The sequence below is a fragment of the Pinus tabuliformis genome, chromosome X (assembly GCF_031772625.1).
Source record: "Pinus tabuliformis cultivar Carrire ecotype Pingquan chromosome X, CPIR1, whole genome shotgun sequence".
NCBI classification, from domain to species: domain Eukaryota; kingdom Viridiplantae; phylum Streptophyta; class Pinopsida; order Pinales; family Pinaceae; genus Pinus; species Pinus tabuliformis.
Genome location: NC_142308.1, coordinates 1,294,274,121 through 1,294,296,604, shown reverse-complemented (window position 1 = coordinate 1,294,296,604; position 22,484 = coordinate 1,294,274,121). Strand labels below are relative to the sequence as shown.

Genomic DNA, 22,484 nt, shown 5'->3' with positions numbered 1-22,484 from the left:
AGGCAAGGCCCACGATCAAACCTTATGGTTGCCATTATAACACCAAGAGCCTGCAAGCCAGATATACCAATATCTTATGACTTAACAAGAGTTGAGACATCCTGACCCCCCAGAGTGGGATCCTATCCTACGGTCCGCTTATTGTTTGAGTCTTATCACAATGGGTGAAACATGTCCATTGGAATTGAACCTCAGTGGATGAGAGAACAATTTTTTCTCCCAATCAGTCAAGCAACTAACCCAAGACTTATAAAAAATTGAAGGATATGAGGGAGGTTTTTGATCCACTTATGTATGCACGAGCCACGCGACCATTTAATATAATCTCTTTAGGTGCAACCACATGTTCGACCACTCACTCAAGGTGACCCATGGCTCCAAGTTAAGTCTTGACATTTAAAAAATATTAATAACAAAAAAAAATTCAATATGTAAAATGTTTGTCATAAATAATTTTTTCAATGTCCAAGTTAAGTGAAATATTTCAATATCAACTCTCTCTCTCTCTCTCTCTCTCGCTCGCTCTTTCTCTATATAGATCCATGATATCTCCATATTTGTCATACTTCCACAAGGATCAAATATTTCTAGGTGCAAATCTTTCATCGTGTTTTACATTCTAAGAAAAAAATTACATATATGATAGATCAGGGGTTAACATTGATCTATCCTCATATTAAATAGATGACCATTTTCACAAATATTTATTAAGAACTTTAGTACATCTAATGTATACTTTGTAAAATTGTTTTTACATATAAATACTTCATTATATATCTACCAACGTAGCTCCATCTTAACTCCAGATCTATCAAGCATCAAGAGGGATCAAATCTCTTAAGAGTGCAAAACTTGAGAGATTTGATCCCTCTCAAGGCTTGATTTGGAGTTTTTTTTTTTTTTTTTTTTCGATGTGGTTCACGGGGCACCGGAGGTGGGCCGCTACGTCCACGTAGACAAGCACGGCCATCAGGCCTGACCCCGAGGGCGTCGAGGAGATTTGACCCCGTGACCTCCCAAACCGGGAGAGTACTATCAACGGGAACTCGACCATTTGAGCTATCCCTCGGGGCTAGGCTTGATTTGGAGTTAAGATCTATCTAGGTTGGTTATATATATATATATATATATATATATATATATATATATATAACTTCTAAATAGACTATCTTACATAAGAATACCATTGACAAAATCATTGGTTGTCAAACCTTGGAGCTTAAAAATAACCAATGGTAAATTTTATTTTATTTTAATAATTAATAATTTTATTTTAATTTTGATTTAGCATTGTCTAACTATTATAAGTTTTGGAATTTTTGGGGCGAATAATGGATTTTTGATTGCATATATTCATTCAACACCTTGAAAAATTATTCGAGAGACACTTAGATTGTGGAGAGTTCACAACTCAAACATGTGATTCCAACAAATCCCTGCGTCCTATTGTGGAGAGTTCACAACTTAAACATGTGATTCCAACAAATCCGTGTAGGATTTTGGGCAAATTAAATTGGAAACGCTACAAGAGAGCTCTCCAAAACATATAACAGATAGACTATTGTTTTTATTTTTATTTAATTTGACTAAATCAAAATATTTATATAATAAAACATGATATGACATTGCGACATCTCTTCTATACAAGAAAAAAAACACCTTTTAATACAATTCATCTCATTAAAATAATAATAATAATACTATAAAGAAATAACAATCAGCGTATTAAATAAATGACAAATTTAAAAAATATTTATTAGGAAATTAATATATCTAAATTATGCTAATTTTACATATAAATATTTCATTATATATTTATTAATTACATTAAATACATTAAAAAATAATAATTATTGAAAATTAAAATGTTCTTGTGTGGAAAAATAATTATTATTAAGCGCGCTTGAGCCAGAGGAGTTCCTCCTGTCCTGGTGGAAAAGTGATGATTGATGCTATGTGATTCGTTCTCCACATTTCACTAGTTTCAATGAGCATCACCCGATGCAATGAGTGCTAAGTGAACTATTCAAAAATCATGAGAAATTAGTCAGTTACGACTACCTCTCATGGAAATGGTCATTTTGAATGACTTACTTAACGCAGTTGAATCCCAAAAATGATATCTAATATAATGCACTGCGTAAATCCCCCATACTTAAATAAAAAGAGTCAAGGGATCTCTACTTGAATGGTTCATGAGGCACAATACTTGCTAAGGTTTTGCAAATTAGCAAGCTAAGTGGGCTTGATTGTGGAAAAACTCCACATTATTGAGCCATTCTCAAGTCCTGGTTATGCAAGCTGATGATTGATGCTATGTGATTCGTTCTCCACATTTCACTAGTTTCAATCCCACTTCTTCATGTGAGCATTGCAATGAGTGCTAAGTGAACTATTCAAAAATCATGAGAAATTAGTCAGTTACGACTACCTCTCATGGAAATGGTCATACGTTTGAATGACTTACTTAACGCAGTTGAATCCCAAAAATGATATCTAATATTATTAAAAATGAAAAGGTTCAGGTGTGAAATTTAATTTTTATTTTATTATAGTGTATGCTTCTTTTTCATTTATTTAAATTGAACAAAAAAAATATTCCATCTCATCAACTCTGTAATATTAACCATTTACCATTTATATTTATAATTTCAACAATACAAGTCATACTGTGTGTTTGGACCACGTGGAACACGATAGCCATGTCAGTAGTTAAAAATTGAAATATAAATCCTCATGATATAAATGGTCAATGGATAAAAAGTTGAAAATTTAAATAAATATAAAAAAAAATATAAGGGATCACAGAAAGTAAGGTTTTGCTTTGCAGACGTGGCAACACGTAAGCCTGGAGATCACGAAGCAGTTAGAGGAAGAGAGGAGAATGGGATGAACGGGCATTGCTGGTGCTTGAGAGGCTGCAAGTGATGATGGCGTTCGCCTTCTCCTCCATTCCTTGCTTACCTTCCCTCTCTATTCCGGAACGTATGGTGGGGCTAAAGGCTGGTACGCTTTGCTCCTGCCATACTAACTAACTTGAAATGGATTTGACGAAATTGCAATTGTAATTGTCCTGACATTTCAAATATGTATTTCCTTTCAATCTGGGAAATTCTTCCATGCTTGTTCAGGACAAAACCTTAATGAATGTTAGAACTTTCACTTCAAACAATGAGAATTATAGCTGATACCTGATTACCTGAAAATCGAATTCAAATTTACTTTCCCTGATACTTGCTTTAATACTCAACTGTAAATCCTGTCTACCCTGTTCCTAAGATACCTAAAAACAGTTGTCTCAATTGATTAATCAGGTGCGTTTGCAAGACAAAGCATACATATTCATAAGATACGAAAACCACCAATGTTCAGAGCTGTTCTGGGCTCTAATCCAAGCAAGAATGCAGCTGAAAGCACTGGGACAGATGTTGATTTAGCACCTCCTGGATGCAGTCGCTTCAAAGTGGAGTTGAGCAAACCTCTAGGTTATAATCTTCATTCTAAATATTTAAGTTCAATTCAGCTTCTACTTTTTTTTCTATGCTATTTATAATATAATGGTGAGGGTAAATATCATTGAACATGGTACATTGACAAGTGTCAGTGACCTGCAAGCATCATGTAATATAACATCCATGTCATACCTGGAGTATGGATATACAAGGTCTGGGCATTATCATGTATGATAACCATGTATTTACAGCCCATGTTGCAGGCAGTGGCTTAAATCCCGCACACTTTTTGATGGCATATGATAAGAGTACTTAAAACCCCATTTTCGGCCAGATATGCTGGAATCTGGCGAAATATTCCAGGCAAATTTGCAATCAATCTATTCAATTTTTTAGAATTTTAAGGTTCTGAACCGTTTCAAAGAGGGTCAAAGCCCCAAGGGCAGAGTTCCTCCATAAATGGTACTCTGACTATGGTGGAACTACGTTTTCCGTTGGATTTTTGACGGGATTTGAATTGGCAAGCTGGCCGGAAATGGGGGTGGCCTTTTTGACCTGTTCGACCATATCTATATTCCCTTAAGTAAAAATGCATTTATCTATATAAATTTAAAGTTGAAAATAATGCCATTGTTTTTCTACTGGGACTGCAGGCGTTGTATTAGAAGAAGACAAGTCTGGAAATATATTTGTTGCAGAGCTAGTGAAGGACGGGAATGCTGATAAAAGTGGACTAGTGGATATTGGGGACCAGTTGATAGCAACAAGTGCAGTTGTGTATGCAAATATTGAAGACTATCAAGGTGTTAGAGTAAGGAAGGGCATGGAAATAGTTCGACTAAATGTGCGAGGGGAGACATTTGAGACGGTGAGTTTTTTAATCTTGTGCCTTCGCATTTGGTAATTGGCACTGCTTTTTGAAGGTAAATACCATTAATACAAGAAACTAAGTATTTAAGCACAATGGAAGATACGAATTAACTATTCACCTGTCTAGTCATTGCTTGCTGCTAGATTTTAATGGAATGCGCACACATGAGAAGACAATAAATTCTCAAAATTTGTCCAAATATTTGTACAGCTTGGACTGCACACATAATAAGATTTGTCCAAAAACTGAAAAGCTTGGGATGAGTATCATCCTTCAGTATGCTAAACCAAAAAGGGAGTCCCCTTCCATGTTAGTCAAACATTCTTAAACTTGACCTTACTGTTAAATATGGAAAGGTGGGGTTGCCATCTAAAATGGGCTGAATGTTAGCCCATGAGGTCTAGACCAGTTGGTTTGTGTGGGGTTTAGTCCCATCAGATTCCAGTTTCAAATCTCATGTGGGGGTTGTGTTGAGCGTGGAAGCCAATTGTGGGTGATACGCTGCCCCAAGGGGTTTCCAAGCTTCACTGCACAATCCTTGTGACAACATCCCGCTGTTAGGAAGAACATTCTTCCATCCAACATGTGAGCTGGCCCCAGCCTAGGCACAACCTAGTATTGAAAAAAGATGAGCTGAATATTCTGTCATACCAGTCCATTTGTTTTGTTGAAGATATCCAATTGAAGTTTCTTAATACTTCACAATTTGCCTTGCTTGTTTTGTGACTAGAGACAGAAGAAAGCGTTGCACTTCTAATCGTTTCCAAAACCTCGAAAACTTGTCACATGAAATTTCAGTATAACAAGAGAAGTCACATAACCATACAAACTTTATGTTATGTTATGAGTCATGATAGTATTCCAAGTTATTCTAGCAACCTTTGTTTGTGTTTGTAGCTTATAGAGGTATTTCCATGAGGGTGTCTACTTATGAAAATCCTCATTAAAAGTATCCTATGCTTTTTCAAAAGTTCATTTTATTAATTAATTAATAAAGTGAACATTTTTTTATTAAAGTGATTTTCAATTAATACAATGTCTAAAGCAGGTCACTTAATAATTTAATTAAGAGAGAGCCTTTGATCTCCCTTTTAGATCTCGACCATTGAAGATTAGGTTTTTGGTTCATGTCAAAGTTATAAAAGAAAGAGAGGGAAAAGGACAAAGACACATAGAGCATTCATTTCACAAGTCACATGAGTGAAGGAGAAAATCAGAGATCTGATTTTTCAGCCATTGGCGAGGATTTCAGTAGTAGTTCAGCAAGGAGAAGGCTGCCAATTTTCAGCAAGGACAGACAGCCAGTCAACAACAAGGAAAAGAGCAACTATACAGCCCAACATAACACGTTGTACCACTGTACATATTCCTTATAGTACTTTATTAATTTTGCAAGCGGGTGCTTATGCTTGTTTGTGTTTAGGCATTTGATATGGATTATGGGGTGACCTGGAAGAAAGAGGGGTTTTGACTGTGATCTTGTTCCCTCACCTTAAATGGGGGGTTAAAGTCTAGTGGGACCTCCCCTAATGGTCCAATAGGTATAGGAGGAGCACTACTCGGGAAGCTCTGATTGAGATAGCGTTGTTCTGTTTATCCCCATTCCATACTTACCACTTTCCATCTTACATTATGAGCCCATATTCCACCTCCATTTTTTGGGTTCCAGACCATTGGTTCTCTGGGATTTGGCACCCATACATACACATACTCGGGTAGGGCCCGTAACTTTGCCTTGGGAGGTTGATGCGCTAAAGGAAAAAGAAAATGCATGTTATGGCCACAAAATAAAATAAAAGAATATCAAAATGCACATGGGGAAAAGCCTAGCATGAGCTCTACGTCACTCATTATGGCCATCACTTGGTTCTTGAGCACATGTTGCTCCATCACATAATAAAATGAGCCCTCGCATGTCCCAACACCAATGAGCAATGAAATGACTCATCCTTAAGGGGTAATACCACTGCTATACATCATCCAAAACAAGCTCTAAACCTTTGAGCTACGAGCAGTAATACAAAGAAAACATCAAGCAAAAGTAAAAGGTGCATAAGAGGGGTGGAAAAACAAAGGCCAAGTTGGTAACTCATGCATCAATGATTACTACCTCCTCACATCTATCTACTCAGGATTTGGATCCCTATCATGCTGGTCCCTTTAACCATGGAATCTGGCCATGAAGTCTTCTGCCCCATGTATCATCATTATTATTCACTAACACCTATCAATTGAAGGGTGGATTGAGGAAATTTACTTCTCTTTGGGGTTTGGAAACACCTAATAGGGTTGTCCTTTAGTCACTCCTTCCTAGGGAGGAGACACCATTGCGAGTTGAAGGCCCTAATTTTGGCAGGGAAGCCTTGTTTGAAGTATTAAATAAACCTTTACATTCAAGCTTGGTTCATTTAGATGCAATAATGATTATTGTCCTTGATGACTCAATGCTTTCACTAGACTTGATGTTGTGATTATTAGGTGGTTCAGTAGCCCATCACTTGGGAACCTTATCCACTGGTACCCAAGCCCTAGAGAAGTATATTGGCACCCATAGGTGAAGCATTGAGAGGCTTGGATCTCCGAGTAATAGCAACACATCATACCAACCCCTGGGCACCTCTTGCACTTAGGTCATTATGCCACTTTGCACTATATTTGACATTTTTTCAAGATGATACACCTGGAGTAGCATGCCTCCAGGTCGGCCTTAGCACATTCGGAAGGGTGGCAACTGATTTAGGGCCCAAATGAGGATGGTCTTGCCTTTAGAGACATGGGGGGGCTAGTACCACCTAGAAAGCCCTCAACATTGGAGCAGAGATGTACATTTTGAGTAGTTAGAGACCCAAAAGACCACCTTATTGTACCCCAAGTGGATTTTGGGGACCACAAAGGGATATTGATGGAGATTTGAGGGCCAACCCTCAAATGTTGATTTTTAGAGGCTTCTACACCACACTTGGCACTCAAAATCCTCAACGCTTGACACTTGGAGCTCATTTCATGGATTACATTAGTCTTATGAGGCCTCACGGCTCACACATGTAAGCTTTCATTTGCATTTATGTCTAAGCTAGTTGGGTTGGCTTGTAACCCAAGGTTCTATTGTAATTTTAACTTGCTATTAGGGGCTCTTAGGCTAATTAGAGACCTATCCTCCTCATATAAATAGAGGAGAGGACTGTTTCATATATTGTCATCGTCACTTGTGAATTCAGCCTCTCTACGTGAGAATTTAGGCCTCTTGTACCTATTGGAGAGATGTGATCTACGGAGCATATTTTGTCTTGGAGCTATATTCTTGTCTTTGGAAAAGTTGCCTTGGATAAATGATTGGATTGTACATGCATATTGGCTTGTAAGTGCCGTTTATTGGAAATTTCTAATTCATGTCTAATGTATGGAATAAATTGATGATCTAGGTTAAATATTGTGCCCTAATTTTGTTGAATATCAATTGTATGGAAGCTAGGTCATATTACTGCATGCATTACTCATTGTATGATATGTGAATGGAAATCCCCTTGGTGATATTACATTAGCTCTCCCAAGTGAACTTTGATCCCCCACAAAGGTAATAGTTAGGATTTTATGCTAGGGGATCAAAATATCCTTACTCTTTTGCAAGTTTTAGCCAACCTAAAGAATCCATAGACTCTAACCCTAGGACTATGCACTGGCCATCCATTGTTTGTGATCAATTCATCTTTTATCCATAATTTTGTATTTTCTTTCTCCCTCTCTCTAATTCGGCCCCTTTAAGGCCGCTTAGGGCTTAGTGCGAATTAACTAGGAAGGGAGATTTTTGGTCTTGGAAAGACTAAACATCCATGGTTGTAGTGATTGCCTCAAAATCATTCCCCTGGGTGGGCATTCATTCCAATTTCATCCATAATTTCTCTTTCATTAGTTGTTCGCTCTAGGGTAAAACCCTAATTTGGTTATATCTTCGACTTGAGGGCTTCTTGAGGGTTTCATGTGCCATAACCTTAATGAAACACATTGTGGGAAACCCTTTCTTGACACTTTGACCCTTGGGCATCCCAACTCACAACATATCAATCAAACCCTACGTCTTGTGTTGCCCCAATTTGGCCTCTCTAAGGAAAGCAAATTGCCTCCTCTTCATAGTTGGAGCCTAGTACCTAAATTGTGTCTTTCCATTATAAGCCTTTAAGTCATCTTATATCTTGAAGCCTAGAATATCTTTTAGGTGACCTACCTACTGGGACTCCTCCCATTGGTGAAAATCCATAAAGTGCGAGGGTAGTAGCTATGGTGATAGTGGGCTACTACCTTATTGTTGTCACTTGGTCTAGTCTTGCTAGATTTTGCGGCAACAAAGCCTATTTACCCCTCTCCAAGATCTGCTAGCAACAAAGCCTATTTACCCCTCTCCAAGGCTTGCTAGATTTTGCGGCAACAAAGCCTATTTAAAGGCTTGAGGAAACTCATTATGGAATGCAAGAGTACCAGCTCAGATCCATCTTAACTCCCAACTCTATCCCTCTTGGTGGTTGGTAGATCTGAATTTAAGATGGAACTAGGTTGGTGATAATCATTGTACATGTGACTTTGTCCACTTAACTCTTTTTTTTTTAATTATTATTTTTAAGTTAGAAAAATACTTAGTCTTTAGGATTAAGTCTTCCATCAAATATAATAATATTTTATTGCAAAGGAGTTAAAGCCTCCTCCTATAAAGAGAGGTGCTTCCCTCATTTCGTAATCATGGTTGGAGAATAGGAGTATTCCTCTCCCTGGAGACTAATAAAATCTTCTTGGGTTATGGGCGTTGTTTTGGGTTGATTTTTCTATGCTTCTTCTTCTTAGTTCTTGCCTATAATTTGCACTTTAATTAGGCTAATTTTGCAGGTATAAATCACTGATCACAATTTCTTTACTGATCCATTGAATGTCACAGTCACTAGGAAGGGGAGGTCTAGGATTCTAGGGTCTTCATCTCACCCTTAGCTCTCACCAACAATACACATTTTCAAGTGTTGGACAATCCCTTTTAGGGGGAATCTTCAACTGAACTTGTGGGATATTGGGGGCAACTGGTAGCATAATGGTTGGGGCATCTCGAATGAGTAGGTCTTCCTAGTGAAGCCGAATTCCTTGTAGCTTAGCCTAGATTGGCTTGAGTGGGATAGTTTCACCCCCAACTTCTCACCCATCTAGTCCTAAAGGAAGAGCTGACAAAGAGGGGGTTGTGATCCCGACCCTGTTGATTTTTAGGGCATCCTTTAGACAAATAATTACTTCTTATGAATTTAGTTAAGTTAATTCATTTCTTGTGTTCCTTTTCATCATAAAGTAATTATACAAAGGAGCTCAATAGTAAAATAGAATGCCATACGGATCATAAAGAGACAACTACATAAGAACACATCATTTTCCCTGGGAAAACCCATACGGGGGATAAAACCAACAATCCTTTCCTTATAGAATCAATTCAACGAGAGACATCAAATTCATAGACAAACTGACTAGCATGGAAGCAAGATGACCACCCACCAAGAGCCAAGCCAACCCTCCACAAATTTCCAAGTCAAAGATGTCCACAAGCTATCACAAATGTACTGGAACAAGGTTTGCTTCAGGTTTGTAATGTTAGAATTCCAATGATAATTGAATTCTTTAACATGATAATTACTTGTGAACATTATTATTGTTCTTATTTCTTAATTTGTTAATCTTCTTCATCAAGTAATTACCAAAACATTAAGATCATAGTGCACAAGAGACAAAGAACAAAAGAGATTAGGCCAGAGGCCAGGGGGAAAAATCCATCAATCCTTTCCTTGTAGAGTCAAGAGAAATCCAAGTCAAATGCAGTCCATTAACTAGTTCCTTCCATTTCCTAGTTAGCCCTCCACTCTACCCATTAGATGCCATCAAACTTTCCTCAAGGAGCCAAATATATGTCTTCCATAGAGGCTTGAACACTGTTTATTATTCCAATCTAATGCAAAGATAATACCATAGTCTTCTTTTTATCAACAATTTGGATATACTAGCCTCAAAATTCAGGCTTGTGTGCCAACAGATTCTTGGACCTGTGTGTCTCAGAGTTTCAGACTATGTGTCATCAGATTCTCAGATTAGTGTGGCTTAGAGCATGTATTACAAAACTCAGATAGACTAGACTTCTTCTGCTTCAGAATTCAAGCCATATTACCTTAGAAGTTTTTTCTATTTATCTTCAGAAGACCACTGAACTTCCATAGATAGTCCACAAACTTGTTGCCAAATGAAAGAGCACGCTAGCATATATATATGTTGAGAATAGTACCAAGGAGAGGTCTTACTAGGCTTTTATCCTTTTTAGCCTAGTGAACACATTAATTACTTTTGTCTCAATGACATTTATGAGTTAAATTAATGTCATGGGTGGAAAAGGTACTTAGAAGTGTTGTACCATGTATTTTTTCTAATATTTAAGTCACTTATACTTTATAAAGTGACTTTATGTGTAAAGTACTAAGTGTATTTTTTTAATATTAAACTGAGATGAAAAATCACTTTATGAGAAAAATAGAAAATGCACACTATATGAAAAAGGTACTAGGAGACTTTTAAGTGATGGGGCCAATATATGAGGGGGGTCATTTGGGAGAATTGATTTCAACCACACATCTTGAGATTTGGAGATTAAAACTTAGTTAATGGATTATAGGTTTAGGGATTCAATCTTTTCCAAGGAGACAAAAGAGGGAAAAGGGATCTCATTCTTCACTTCACACTTGAGAGCATGAGGAGAAGAGAGAATAGGAGAAACTTTAAGGAGAGAATGAGAGATTGTTGAGGAGAAATTGCAGCCAAGGAAGGAGGCATGAATTTCCAAGAGGGCATACAGTAGCACGAAAATCAAGGAGCAACACGAAATTCAAGAAATCTAGCAGCAAAAAAATTGAGGGCAGTAGCACAAAAATTGAGGCACCTGGGCACGGATTTCTAGGAGTTTTTCCAGTGCTGTCCTGGCCCGAAATTCAAGGCATGAATTTCGGGACAACTGCTACATGCAACACAAATTTCAAGGGAGGTTTCAGCCGAGTTTTGGCATGATTTTTGAGGAGGTACAGTCACCCTTCAACGAAGAAATTGAGGCACACTTTAGCACAATTTTCAAGGCAGAATTCTGGGCTCGAATTCTAGGGAGCTGAGCTGTGAGAAATTGCAGAAATTCTGGGCATGAGATTTTGTGAAAATCAAAATTATTCAGTGGGCACAAATTTCCAGAGATTGCAATTAATGCTACAACAAAAAAGGGAAATAAGTACAGTGAATTTTTTTGTACTTATTTTATAATTTCTTGAGCCATAAAATCCTCTTTTGAAGATCGGTTTTCCCCAAGAGGCTGTGGGGTTTTTCCGGGGTCAATTTGACCAAAAATAAGTGTCTCACATGTGTGAATGCTTGGATAAATTTTGTACTAATTACCAGTTGATAGGAAAGTGAAAAATAGTAGAAGTACTCTTTTAATGTTTACAGTAAATGCATACTAAAATTTATATCAGCATGACAAAACATGTGGGTTGGGCCTAAACAAACACACAAACTTGTAAACTGGGTTAAGGGTGCAAATCATAAATTTTTCTACATGGTATTGAAGCTGAGTTGAGCTAAGTTGAGGATCAAATCTCAAATTTCAGTCAGCTGATAAAGAGGGCAACAAACATTTAAAGTCTTCAAACAGTGAACCAAAACCTTTGAAACTTTGCCAGAAACCCAAAGACTTCAGTAGTTCAGAGAGAGGAAGGTTCTAGCTTCTAGATTTGCTCCATATTGTTGGTGTGGTGTCATGGCTATTGGTTGAGAGTAGAGGACAGATTGGCAAGGGCTGAAAACTTTGGCCCATGGAAGGAGAGGATTATGCTTTTACTAGAGGAGGTGGAAGTGTGGGATGTTGTTGAAGCAACTGTGCAAGCACCCACTGATCCAAGTTAGTTGGTGGAGTTCAACAAGAAGAATGTGAAGGCAAAGAGGATCCTTCTAGATGCCATCAAGGACCATTTATTCCCTCATGTTTTAGGGATGAGAAATGCATATCAGATGTGGGATTCCTTGGTCTCTTTACACCAGAGTTCTAATGAGAATAGGAAGACGGTGTTGAGACAAAAAATATGTAACACCAAGATGACCAAGACCGACAGTGTGACATATTTCCTCACAAGAGTCTCACAGGTGAAGGATGAGTTAGCTGCCATTAGAGAGGGTGTTCCAAAGGAGCAGTTGGTTAGGATTGCCTTAGATGGGTTCACCGAGAAGTGGGATAACTTTTTCCATGGCTTGGTGGCTAAAGACCACTTTCCTAGTTGGAGGAGGATGTGGGACGATTTCATCCAGGATGAGATTAGGAGTGCAAGGGGTGGCAGCAAGAGTGGTGGGGGATGTGAAGAGGAGAATGTTGCTCTTGCGGCAAAGGGCAAGAATGGAAAGAAGATCAAGAAGGGGTCTTCTAGTGGAGCAAAGCAGGAGAAGGGGACACAAAAGGCCAAGGAGAAGGACACGAGCAAAGTGAAATGCTTTGTTTGTGGGAAGATGCGAAGGGAAAGAAGATCAAGAAGGGGTCTTCTAGTGGAGCAAAGCAGGAGAAGGGGACGCAAAAGGCCAAGGAGAAGGACACGAGCAAAGTGAAATGCTTTGTTTGTGGGAAGATGCGTCACTATGTTGTTTAATGTCCCAATAAGAAGGGTAAGAAGAAACAGGGAGTTGCAACTTCAGTGGATGTGGATGATTTTGTAGCTATGTTTGATTCAAAGTGTGCTTTGGTGGTGAGTTTGGCCACTCATGTCACATCTTCCCGTGCATGGTTGACAGTAGAGAATCTTGCCATATGACTAGAAAGAGCACTTCACGAGCCTTTTAGAGGATGATATTGACTTGGAGGTTGTGCTTGGCGATAACCCCAAAGTCAAAGCGGCAAGGATGGGGACAATTTCATTTCAGAGGGAGTCATCACCTCCTTTGAAGGTGACAAATGTTCTTTATGTTCTAGGGTTGAAGAAGAGTTTGATATCAGTCTCTAGCTTGGAGGACAGGGGGTATGAGGCTATGTCACACGGTTCGGGTTCGAATTCGAGTTTGACAACGATTAAGTTCGATTCGAATTCGAATTTTTCGATGAGGTTCGTATGAGGTTCAACTATATATATTTTTCAATATATATATATATATATATATATATATATATATATATATATATATATATATATATGACATAAAATAATAAAAAATCAAAATCAATCAATAAAGCTATATGAGTAGCAGTGAGCACCCACGAGCCACAAATCACGACCACTATTCACTTCACACTCCAGGCGACCGAGACAAGCAACATCTAGAAATTGAGTTCAGGAAATTGCAGACAATACAACACACAACGGCAACACTGAGCACAATAGAGCCAGTACACTCAAACTGAAGTTGGCTTGTGAAAATATATCGACAACCATGGTAAATAAAGCCAAACCAGTGGCCACCATGGGAAACTAAGTGGCGGTAAGCGAAACAAGAGAAAACCACATGTTGCCCATGGTTTTTCTCATAAACCTTAAAACAACTGACAAAAGCAACTTGAACTCAACCTCGAACGAATTTTTTTTTTTTTTTAATTTTAAAATTCGGCTTCAGGTTCGTCTTTAGGTTCGCCTTCAGGTTCGAATTCGTTGAGGTTCGCCAAACCTGAACGAAATTGAATTTTTTTTTTGAGTTCGCCAATATTCGAACCTCAAGGTTCAAATTCGGCGAACCCTGTGACATAGGTATGAGGTACTGTTCTAGAAGGGACAAGTACTGATATATCCCAGGGGATCCAGTATCGAGTTTGCTCGTGGTTTGGAGCTCCTAGTGGGAGACTATACAGACTTATATTTCAACCTCTTAGAGCTATGGTAGCATAGACCAGTAGCAGTGAGTTATGTGAGTTGTGGTACAGGAGGATGGCCCACTTGCACCATAGAGCTTTTAGGATGTTGAGTGAGATGGTTACAGGGTTTCCTGTGAAAATTCCGAACTTGGAATCCTATTGCAGTAACTGGAAATTATTCTCCTAATTGTTAATTTTATTTAACAATCTTAACAATTTATTTACTGTTTGCTACGACAAATACTGAATAAATTACACTGCAACCTACAAAAATAAAACTGCGAAAGAATAAACGCTAGAAGAAATGCTAGCACACATAAAAATAACACAGTTATTTTTGGACAAAAGTACCTAGAAAAACCCAACTTAGGAAAACCGATGCTGCAGATGAGGGTTTTAATATTATGCAGCAGTGAAAATTCTGAGTACAATCTGGATGCCTGAAACTGGCAATCCACAACAAGAAAATCTGGGCAAAATACTGAAGGGAATTTCCCTTCTCCCACAGGCAATCTCTGGCACAACTTGCGTTCAGAAAACTAGCCGTCCAAACCCTAGCGTGAGCCTCTTCTGCGCTGCCTCTACGCTGTCTCCCACATGTGTGACTCGAAACTGCCTCTGATGAAGTTGTTCTGCCTCCAGATGCTGAGGAAATCGTCTCTCCAGTCTTCTGGAACCTCTGCTCGGCCTCTGGAACTGAGAACAATTTTTCTCACCAGCAAATCGATCTGTCTTGCAGAAGCTACTGCGTAGAGCCTCCGTGCTGCCTCTCTGGGATAACTCGACCCTCTTGCTACTGTCTCTCCAGATATGGAAATCTTTCCTCTGGACTCACTGTCCCTGCCCCTCTCACACTGCTTCAATCTCTAGCTCTCTCTCTAGCAACTGACTACTGCTACTCTGGAAATCGATCTGCTTAGAAATCGAACTGCTCAAGTGTATTCTCCATCACCACATCGACCTCCTCTTATAATCCTCTGTTGGAGCACCAACGACCAAGATTAAAACTTAATCAATGGCTAGGATTATCTCTGGATTGATCCGTGTGTGTTTCTAGATGATTCTTTCGTTGACTTAACTAATACTAATTAATTAACCATATTTCCTAAGTTTAGACTTACGAAATATTTAAAAACTGGTTAATAACCTAATTATGTCATTTGTAGGCTGAATTTCCTGAAACAATTTTTGGGTTTTGGAGATCTCATGTATTCTAGTCTCTCCACAAAATTTCAAGGCTAGAACATATCCGATGCTACAAAAAATAACTCTCCCACTTAGCGAGGAATGTGTTCTAGTGCTGCACACCCTACCACAACACCTTGTCTTTGCATCATCTCCTGTCACACTGTTGATGTCTGACCATACTTCCCACCAACCACTGCACAAATCTGATATATGCTACATCTATGTTGTTGCTGACACTGCCATACTACTGCCAACACTACATCTGCACTACAACTCCCTCTCACTTGTTGCTGCTGCAACTGCAACATCTGTAACTGAAAAGCATCCAAAATACTGTATCAACTGTGATCAATATGATGCATCTATCTCCCGAGTCTCTGACTGCTACTAACATCTGCACTGTCACTAAAGGATCTGCGCTATTGCCAACTCTGCACTGCGCTCCCCAACATCTGACTGCTACTAGTCTGTAATTGTCACTCTAGTATTTGACTGCATCAACTGTCACTGATCCATCCTGATACTGAATATTGTGGTCCCTCGTAGCTAGGTAATGATCCATGAGGTGGACTCCTCAAGGATCTTGCCCAACTCTGCAACTCTGACCTCTGATCTATTCTTACTGCTGCTGCTAATGCTTTGCTGCTATTTCTGCACTGTTGCTGCAACTACTACAATAATGAGTCTGATCTCCTCAGGTCTTGAAGCACTAGCTTCCATAGGGATGCTCCCTCTAAAACTATAGACTCCTTCAGAGTCTCAATCTCCCAATGGGAAATCTCTCTGCTCCCTCTTGGCAACTCGCATTGTCCTCCTGTACTGGAACTAGACTGCGTAGCTCTGCGCTGGGAATTTGCTGGCTAGAATTGCACCGACATACTGCAACTGGGCAATTCGTACTTCCTGTGTCACTGCATCTAGCTCTGCAACTGTCTCCTGGGTATTGACTGCAACTAGATTTGCAACTGTCTAATGACAAATTGCGTCTGCTGACACTGAACCTGCTACTATGATACTATGGGCTCCTGTAGCAAAGGTGATGGTCATGCTGCAACAATATGGAATTGATTGACTAATCTCCTTCTTGCAATTGCGCTGGACCCTGCCCATTTGGCACAGGAGTCTCATACTCCTCCACCTGGATCTAGTGCCCCACTATCTCCTATCGAGCCTAGTCCTTGGCTGGGACCCTTCCTTTCTTTGCAACTCATACTAGACAACTCGCACTTCCTCCAACATCTGCCTTCGACAACTAGAAGTCGATTTGCTGCCGAGATATGCACTTTGGCTAACTCGCACGACCTCGTTTGGAAATCTTGTACGACCATCCTTGTAAAGTTGCCAAATCTGGAAACTAAAAACTATAGAAATAAACCTCGAAAATTTCTGGAAACTAAAAACAGCCACTACCAATCTGCAATTGGAAAATTTTACATCTCTAAGACTCGAGATTCACTAAGCGAAATTTTCCCTCTACTTGTGTGTGCTCCTCTCTTCCACCCCGACACTAGCTCTGCTCTAGAGAAATGTTGCAAAAACCAATGCGTCCAGCTAGAGATCTGCCCAACGAAAAACTCTGAACTGCTTCCTCTGCCTCTGGAATCAATCGATCTCGAAAGATCGAATTTTTTCTGCCCCTCTAAAAAAATCAAACCTCCACAAGTAACTCGACCCCCTGGCAGAATGACTGCACTGCCCTTGGGATTTTCGACCCTCTATTAGTTTTTGTAGCGTCGGATGTGTTCTAGCCACGAAATTTTGTGGAGAGGCTAGAATACAGGAGATCTCCAAAACCCAGAAATCGTTTATGGAAATTCCACCTAGAAATGACTTAATTAGATTATTAGAAAGTTTTTAAATATTTCCTAAGTCTAAACTTAGGGAATATGACTAATTGATCAGAATTAATTAAGTTAAGGTGTGAACGTTCTAGAAACTCACACGAATCGACTTCAAGTTAATCCTAGCCATCGATTGAGATATAATCTTGGTCGTTGAAGTCTCAACAGAGGATTATAAGAAGAAGTCGATGGGGCTTGGAGAAATCACTTGTGCAGTTCAATTCTATGAGCAGGTTGATTTCTTGAGTAACAACATTCAGTTGCCAGAGAGAGAGCCAGTGAAATCGAAGCAGTGAGAGAGGGGCAGGGATAGTGAAGCCGAAGGATGGATTCTAGTTTCGGTGAGTGCATTTGCAGAGAGGCAAAAGAGCCATAGAGAGGTTGACGTTGCGCAGCGCAGTAGCCTCTAGAGGCAATTTCGATTTTGCTAGGGAAAAGCCGAGTTTCAGTGCCAGAAGCTGGGCAGAGATTCTAGAGGCCAGGAGAGATGTTTTCCTAGACAACAGCTAACCCGACTACTTGAGGAGAAGCTAGTCTGAGCTAAGAGCAGAAGTGACTGCGCTAGGGTGACACAGTAACTGCACAGAGCCAGTTTGGATGACTCAATTTGAGCTGAGGCCAGTGCCCGGATTTGCCTGTGGAGTGAAGAAATTTCCTCGCTAGATTTTTCTTGCCAGTATTTCTCTGTAGGATTTTCTGTTTTGGCATCCAATTGTACTCAGATTATTTCACTGTTTCATAATAATAAAACCCTCAGCTGCTACACCGGTTTTCCCAGGTTGGGTTTTTCTGGGGACATTGGTCCAAAAATAACTGTCATTTTATGTGTGTGTGCTAGTATTTCTTCCAGTGTTTATTTCTTCCGCAGTTTATTTGTGTAGGTTGCAGTGTGATTCATTCAGTATTTGCTGTAGCAAACAATAAATAAATTGTTTAGAATTAAATTATTAATTTAACAATTAGGAGAATTATTTCCAATTTGTGCAATAAGAATCGGGTTTCCGATTTTTCACATGGTATTAGAGCACAGATGATTAGTCAGAGAGCTCAGTAGTGAAGAAATAGGGAGTTTCGTTGTTCATTGAGGGGCAATTGATCGAAATCCCTGAGGCAACGCAGTCATCTTGGCCAAGAGGTCGAATTTCTCGAGGAGGTTCGATTTTTTTGAGAGAGGTACAGAAAAATTCGATCTCTCCAGATTTAGGGATTCCAGAGGTAGAGGAAACAACCAATATTTTTCGCAGAGAAGATCTCTAGCTGGACGCAGTAGTTTTGCAGCAGTTTGCTAGAGAAAATCTAGCATCAGGTGGAAGAAGAGCACACACTGAGGGAAAATTTTCCTCAGGGAACTTCTAGTCTCAAGAAGTTCAATTTCGCTTGCAGATCAATAGTCGTTGTGAGTAGTTTTTCTCACTCTATAAGGGAGTGTGAATAACCTAACAACAACTAAGTAGAAGGGAATAGGAGATTTTCGACATTATCTGAGATGGCCGCTGCCGGACTACGAGATCAGGACAGGTTGGACAGTGCTTCCAACTATGCCATCTGGAAGGCAAAGATGTCCTTCCTTTTGGATGAATATGGCCTGAAGCCATATATTGATGCAGTGGTAGCAGTACCCCAGGATGCAGATCAGCTGAATGAGTACAAAAAGGAAATGGCATGAGCAAAGAGATTGATCCTAGACCCCTTCGTCACCAGGATTCAGGAGATCTAGGATCAACTGTTAGTTGTTTGGGCAACACCTCAACCCACAAAGCTAGTACGATTGGCACTCAACTGTGTCTCAAAGGAGTGGTAAGTATTTGTCCAAAGTATCTTAGGTAGAGAAATCTTGCAAAGGTGGGACAGGATGTGGGCCGATTTGCAGTAGGAGGAGTTGAGATGAGACCTAGTGAAGAACTCCATCAATGGCAGCAACAATGGATTGAAGCAGGTGAAGGAGGAGAATGTGGCCCTCGCATCAAAGGGTCCTAGTTAGGGACAGGGGGAGTAGCGTAAGAAGAAGGACCTGTCGAAGGTCAAGTGCTTCAGGTGTGGTGAGCTCGGTCACTACAGTAGCCAATGTTCTCTTAGGAAGGACAAGGAGGAGAAGTAGGACTAGCAAGCAACACCAGCAGAGATTGATAGGTTTTCCTCTAGGCTGGAGGAAGACTTTGCCATGTTTGCTGACGTACCCCAAAGAGTGAAATGGGGAGATTTGGTTTTATAGCCCTAGAGTGCTAAAGATGGGCATGATTCTTGAGGAGGTCCACCTCTTGAATCAATACCTTGCTATGGGAGCCCGCAATATTCAGTAGCAGGATGGACATTGCAGTAGATGCAGTCAGATACTAGAGTGACAGATGCAGAGTCTAGTTGCAGTCAGATACTGGGGTGTGCAGTGCAGAGTTGGTAGCAGTGCAGGTGGTACAGTGCAGAGTGAGCAGTAGTGCAGATGCCTCAGGGACAACGCAGATACTAGCAGTAGTCAGAGACTCGGGTGACAGATGCATCATACTAATCACAGTTGATTCAGTATTTAGGATGCTTTTAAGTTGCAGATGTTGCAGTTGTGGCAGCAACATATGAAGAGGGAGTTGCAGTGCAGACGCAACGTTAGCATCAGTTTAGTAGAGTCAGGAACAACACAGATACAGCGTTGGCAGCAGTTCAGTAGAGTCAACAACAACACATATGTAGAGTATATCAGAGTTACGCAGTAGTTGGTGGTCAGCAATAGCCAGACATCAGTAGCGTGATAGGAGATGATGCAGAGACAAGGTGCTGCTACAGGTTGAGCAATAGCACTAGAACACATTCCTTGCTAAGAGGGAGTGTTAATTTTTGTAGCATCGGATGTGTTCTAGCTTCGAAATTTTGTGGAGATACTACAATACAAGAGATTTCCAAAACCCAGAAGTCGTTTCTGGAAATTCCACCTAGAAATGACTTAATTAGATTATTAGTCAGTTTTTAAATATTTCCTAAGTCTAAACTTAGGGAATATGACTAATTAATCAGAATTAATTAAGTTAAGGTGTGAATGTTCTAGAAACTCACACAGATTGACTTCAAGTTAATCCTAGACATTAATTAAGATATAATCTGGTCCGTTGAAGTCTCAATAGAGGATTATAAGAAGAAGTCGACGGGGCTTGGAAAAATCACTAGTACAGTTCGATTTCCTGAGTAGTAGGATTCAGTTGCTGGAGAGAGAGCCAGAGAAATCGAAGCAGTGAGAGGGGAAGGGACAGTGAAGTCGGAGGAAGGATTCTAGTTTAGGTGAGTGCATTTGCAGAGAGGCAAAAGAGCCATTGAGAAGTTGACGTTGGGGCGGCGCAGTAGCCTATAGATGCAATTTTGATTCTGCTAGGGAAAAGCTGAGTTTCAGTGCCAGAAGTTGGGCAGAGGTTCCAGAGGCCAGGAGAGACATTTTCTCAGACAACAACTAACTAGACAACTTGAGGAGAAGCTATTTCAAGTTGAGAGAAAAAGTGATTGCACTAGGGTGACGCAGTGATTGCGCAAAGCCAGTTTGGACGACTCAATTTGAGTTGAGGTTAGTGCCTAGATTTGCCTGTGGAGTGAAGAAACTTCCTCACTAGATTTTTCTTGCTAGTATTTCTCTGTAGGATTTCCAGTTTCGGCATCCAGTTGTACTCAGATTATTTCACTGCTGCATAATAATAAAACCCTCAACTGCTACACCGATTTTCCGGGTTGTGTTTTTCCGGGGACATTGGTCCAAAAATAACTGTCATCTTATGTGTGTGTGCTAGTATTTCTTCTGGCGTTTATTTCTTCCGCAGTATTTGTGTAGGTTGCAGTGTGATTGATTTAGTATTTGTTGTAGCAAACAATAAATAAATTGTTAAGAATTAATTTAACAATTAGGAGAATTATTTCCAATTGCTACAATAGGAATCAAGTTTCCGATTTTTCACACCCTTTGCCCATAGTAAGCAACGAAATTCCTTCGTTTTGCCTCTGAGCTCTTCGATTGATCAACTGCACTCTAATACCATGTGAAAATTCCAAACTTGGAATCCTATCGGAGCAACTAGAAATTATTCTCCTAATTGTTCATTTTATTTAACAATTTATTTGTTGTTTGTTGCGTCAAATATCGAATAAATCACACTGAAACCTACACAAATAAAACTGCGGAAGAATAAACGTTGGAAGAAATGCTAGCACACACACATAAAAATAACACAATTATTTTTGGACAAAAGTGTGAAAAATTGGTGACCGAATTCCTACTGCAGCAAATTGATGGTGTTTCTCCTATTTATTAAATTACTTCAACAAATTACTTGCAGTTTTCTACGACAAATATTGAAATACATACACTACAGCCTACACAAAATAAAATGCTGCGGAAACTAAATACGACACATGAGAGTAATAAACACACACACACATCTACACAGTTGTTTTTTGGACAATGTCCTCAGAAAAACCCAACTCGGGGAAATTGATGTAGCAGCTGAGGGTTTTATTATTATGTAGTAGTTTTTGAGTACAAATCGTTGGATGCCCAAATTGGCTATCCAATACAGAGAAAAACTGGCAAAGATTTAGTGAGAAAAATCTCGCATTGATTCGGGAGATCCAACATTGATCAGGGACAGGCTGGCTGGCCCCACGCTACATCTATGTCAATTCTACGCAGCTCTGTGTCACACTTGCTAGGATCTGCATCACTTCCTCTTCTGATCCCCTGCTGTTTGGAAATTCAACCCTCTGGCCCTCCCGTCTCACACCTCGACTTTTGGCACTAGATCTCGACTCTCCCAGCTGAATTTCGAACTCCCTCTGAAGCTCTGTGTTGCCTCTCTGCATGGCACTGCACTGCCTCTCTGAACTGCTCTATGCCTTCTCTGCCTTGCACTCTCCGGATCTAGAAAACTCTCCTCCAGACTACTATCCCTGCCCCTCACTGTAAGAAGATCACTTGATCTCACTTCGGAAACACAACGTTGCTACTATTGAGAAATTCGATCTCTGATCTCTCATTTGATGTGTTCTCTAAGTGCCCATCAAACTCCTTATAATCTCTCATTGGAGCTCCAACGGCCAAGATTAAAAAAATAATCAAGGGCTAAGATTAACTGGGAGTTGATCCTCATCTTCTTCTAGAAGATTCATGCCTGATTTAACTAATACCCTTTAATTAACGAGATTTCCTAAGTTTAGACTTAGGGAACCATTTAAAAAGGTTAATTATTTTAATTAAATCATCTATAGGTGGAATTTTCCCAAACGATTTCTGG

General features: G+C 39.7%; 1 protein-coding gene across 4 annotated transcripts in view; it reads left to right on the top strand.

Moving 5' to 3' along the window:
- The first annotated feature begins 2,827 nt into the window (after positions 1-2,827).
- LOC149144777 (uncharacterized) overlaps positions 2,828-22,484 on the top strand; it is a 375,115-nt gene continuing 355,458 nt past the window's right edge. For all 4 annotated transcript variants that reach the window (XM_089449642.1, XM_089449644.1, XM_089449643.1 and 1 more), the window contains exons 1-3: positions 2,828-3,006; positions 3,315-3,485; positions 4,106-4,320. In XM_089449642.1, coding sequence (XP_089305768.1) covers positions 2,928-3,006; positions 3,315-3,485; positions 4,106-4,320 — 465 coding nt within the window. In that variant the 5' untranslated portion in view covers positions 2,828-2,927. The remainder of the gene's footprint in view (positions 3,007-3,314; positions 3,486-4,105; positions 4,321-22,484) is intronic.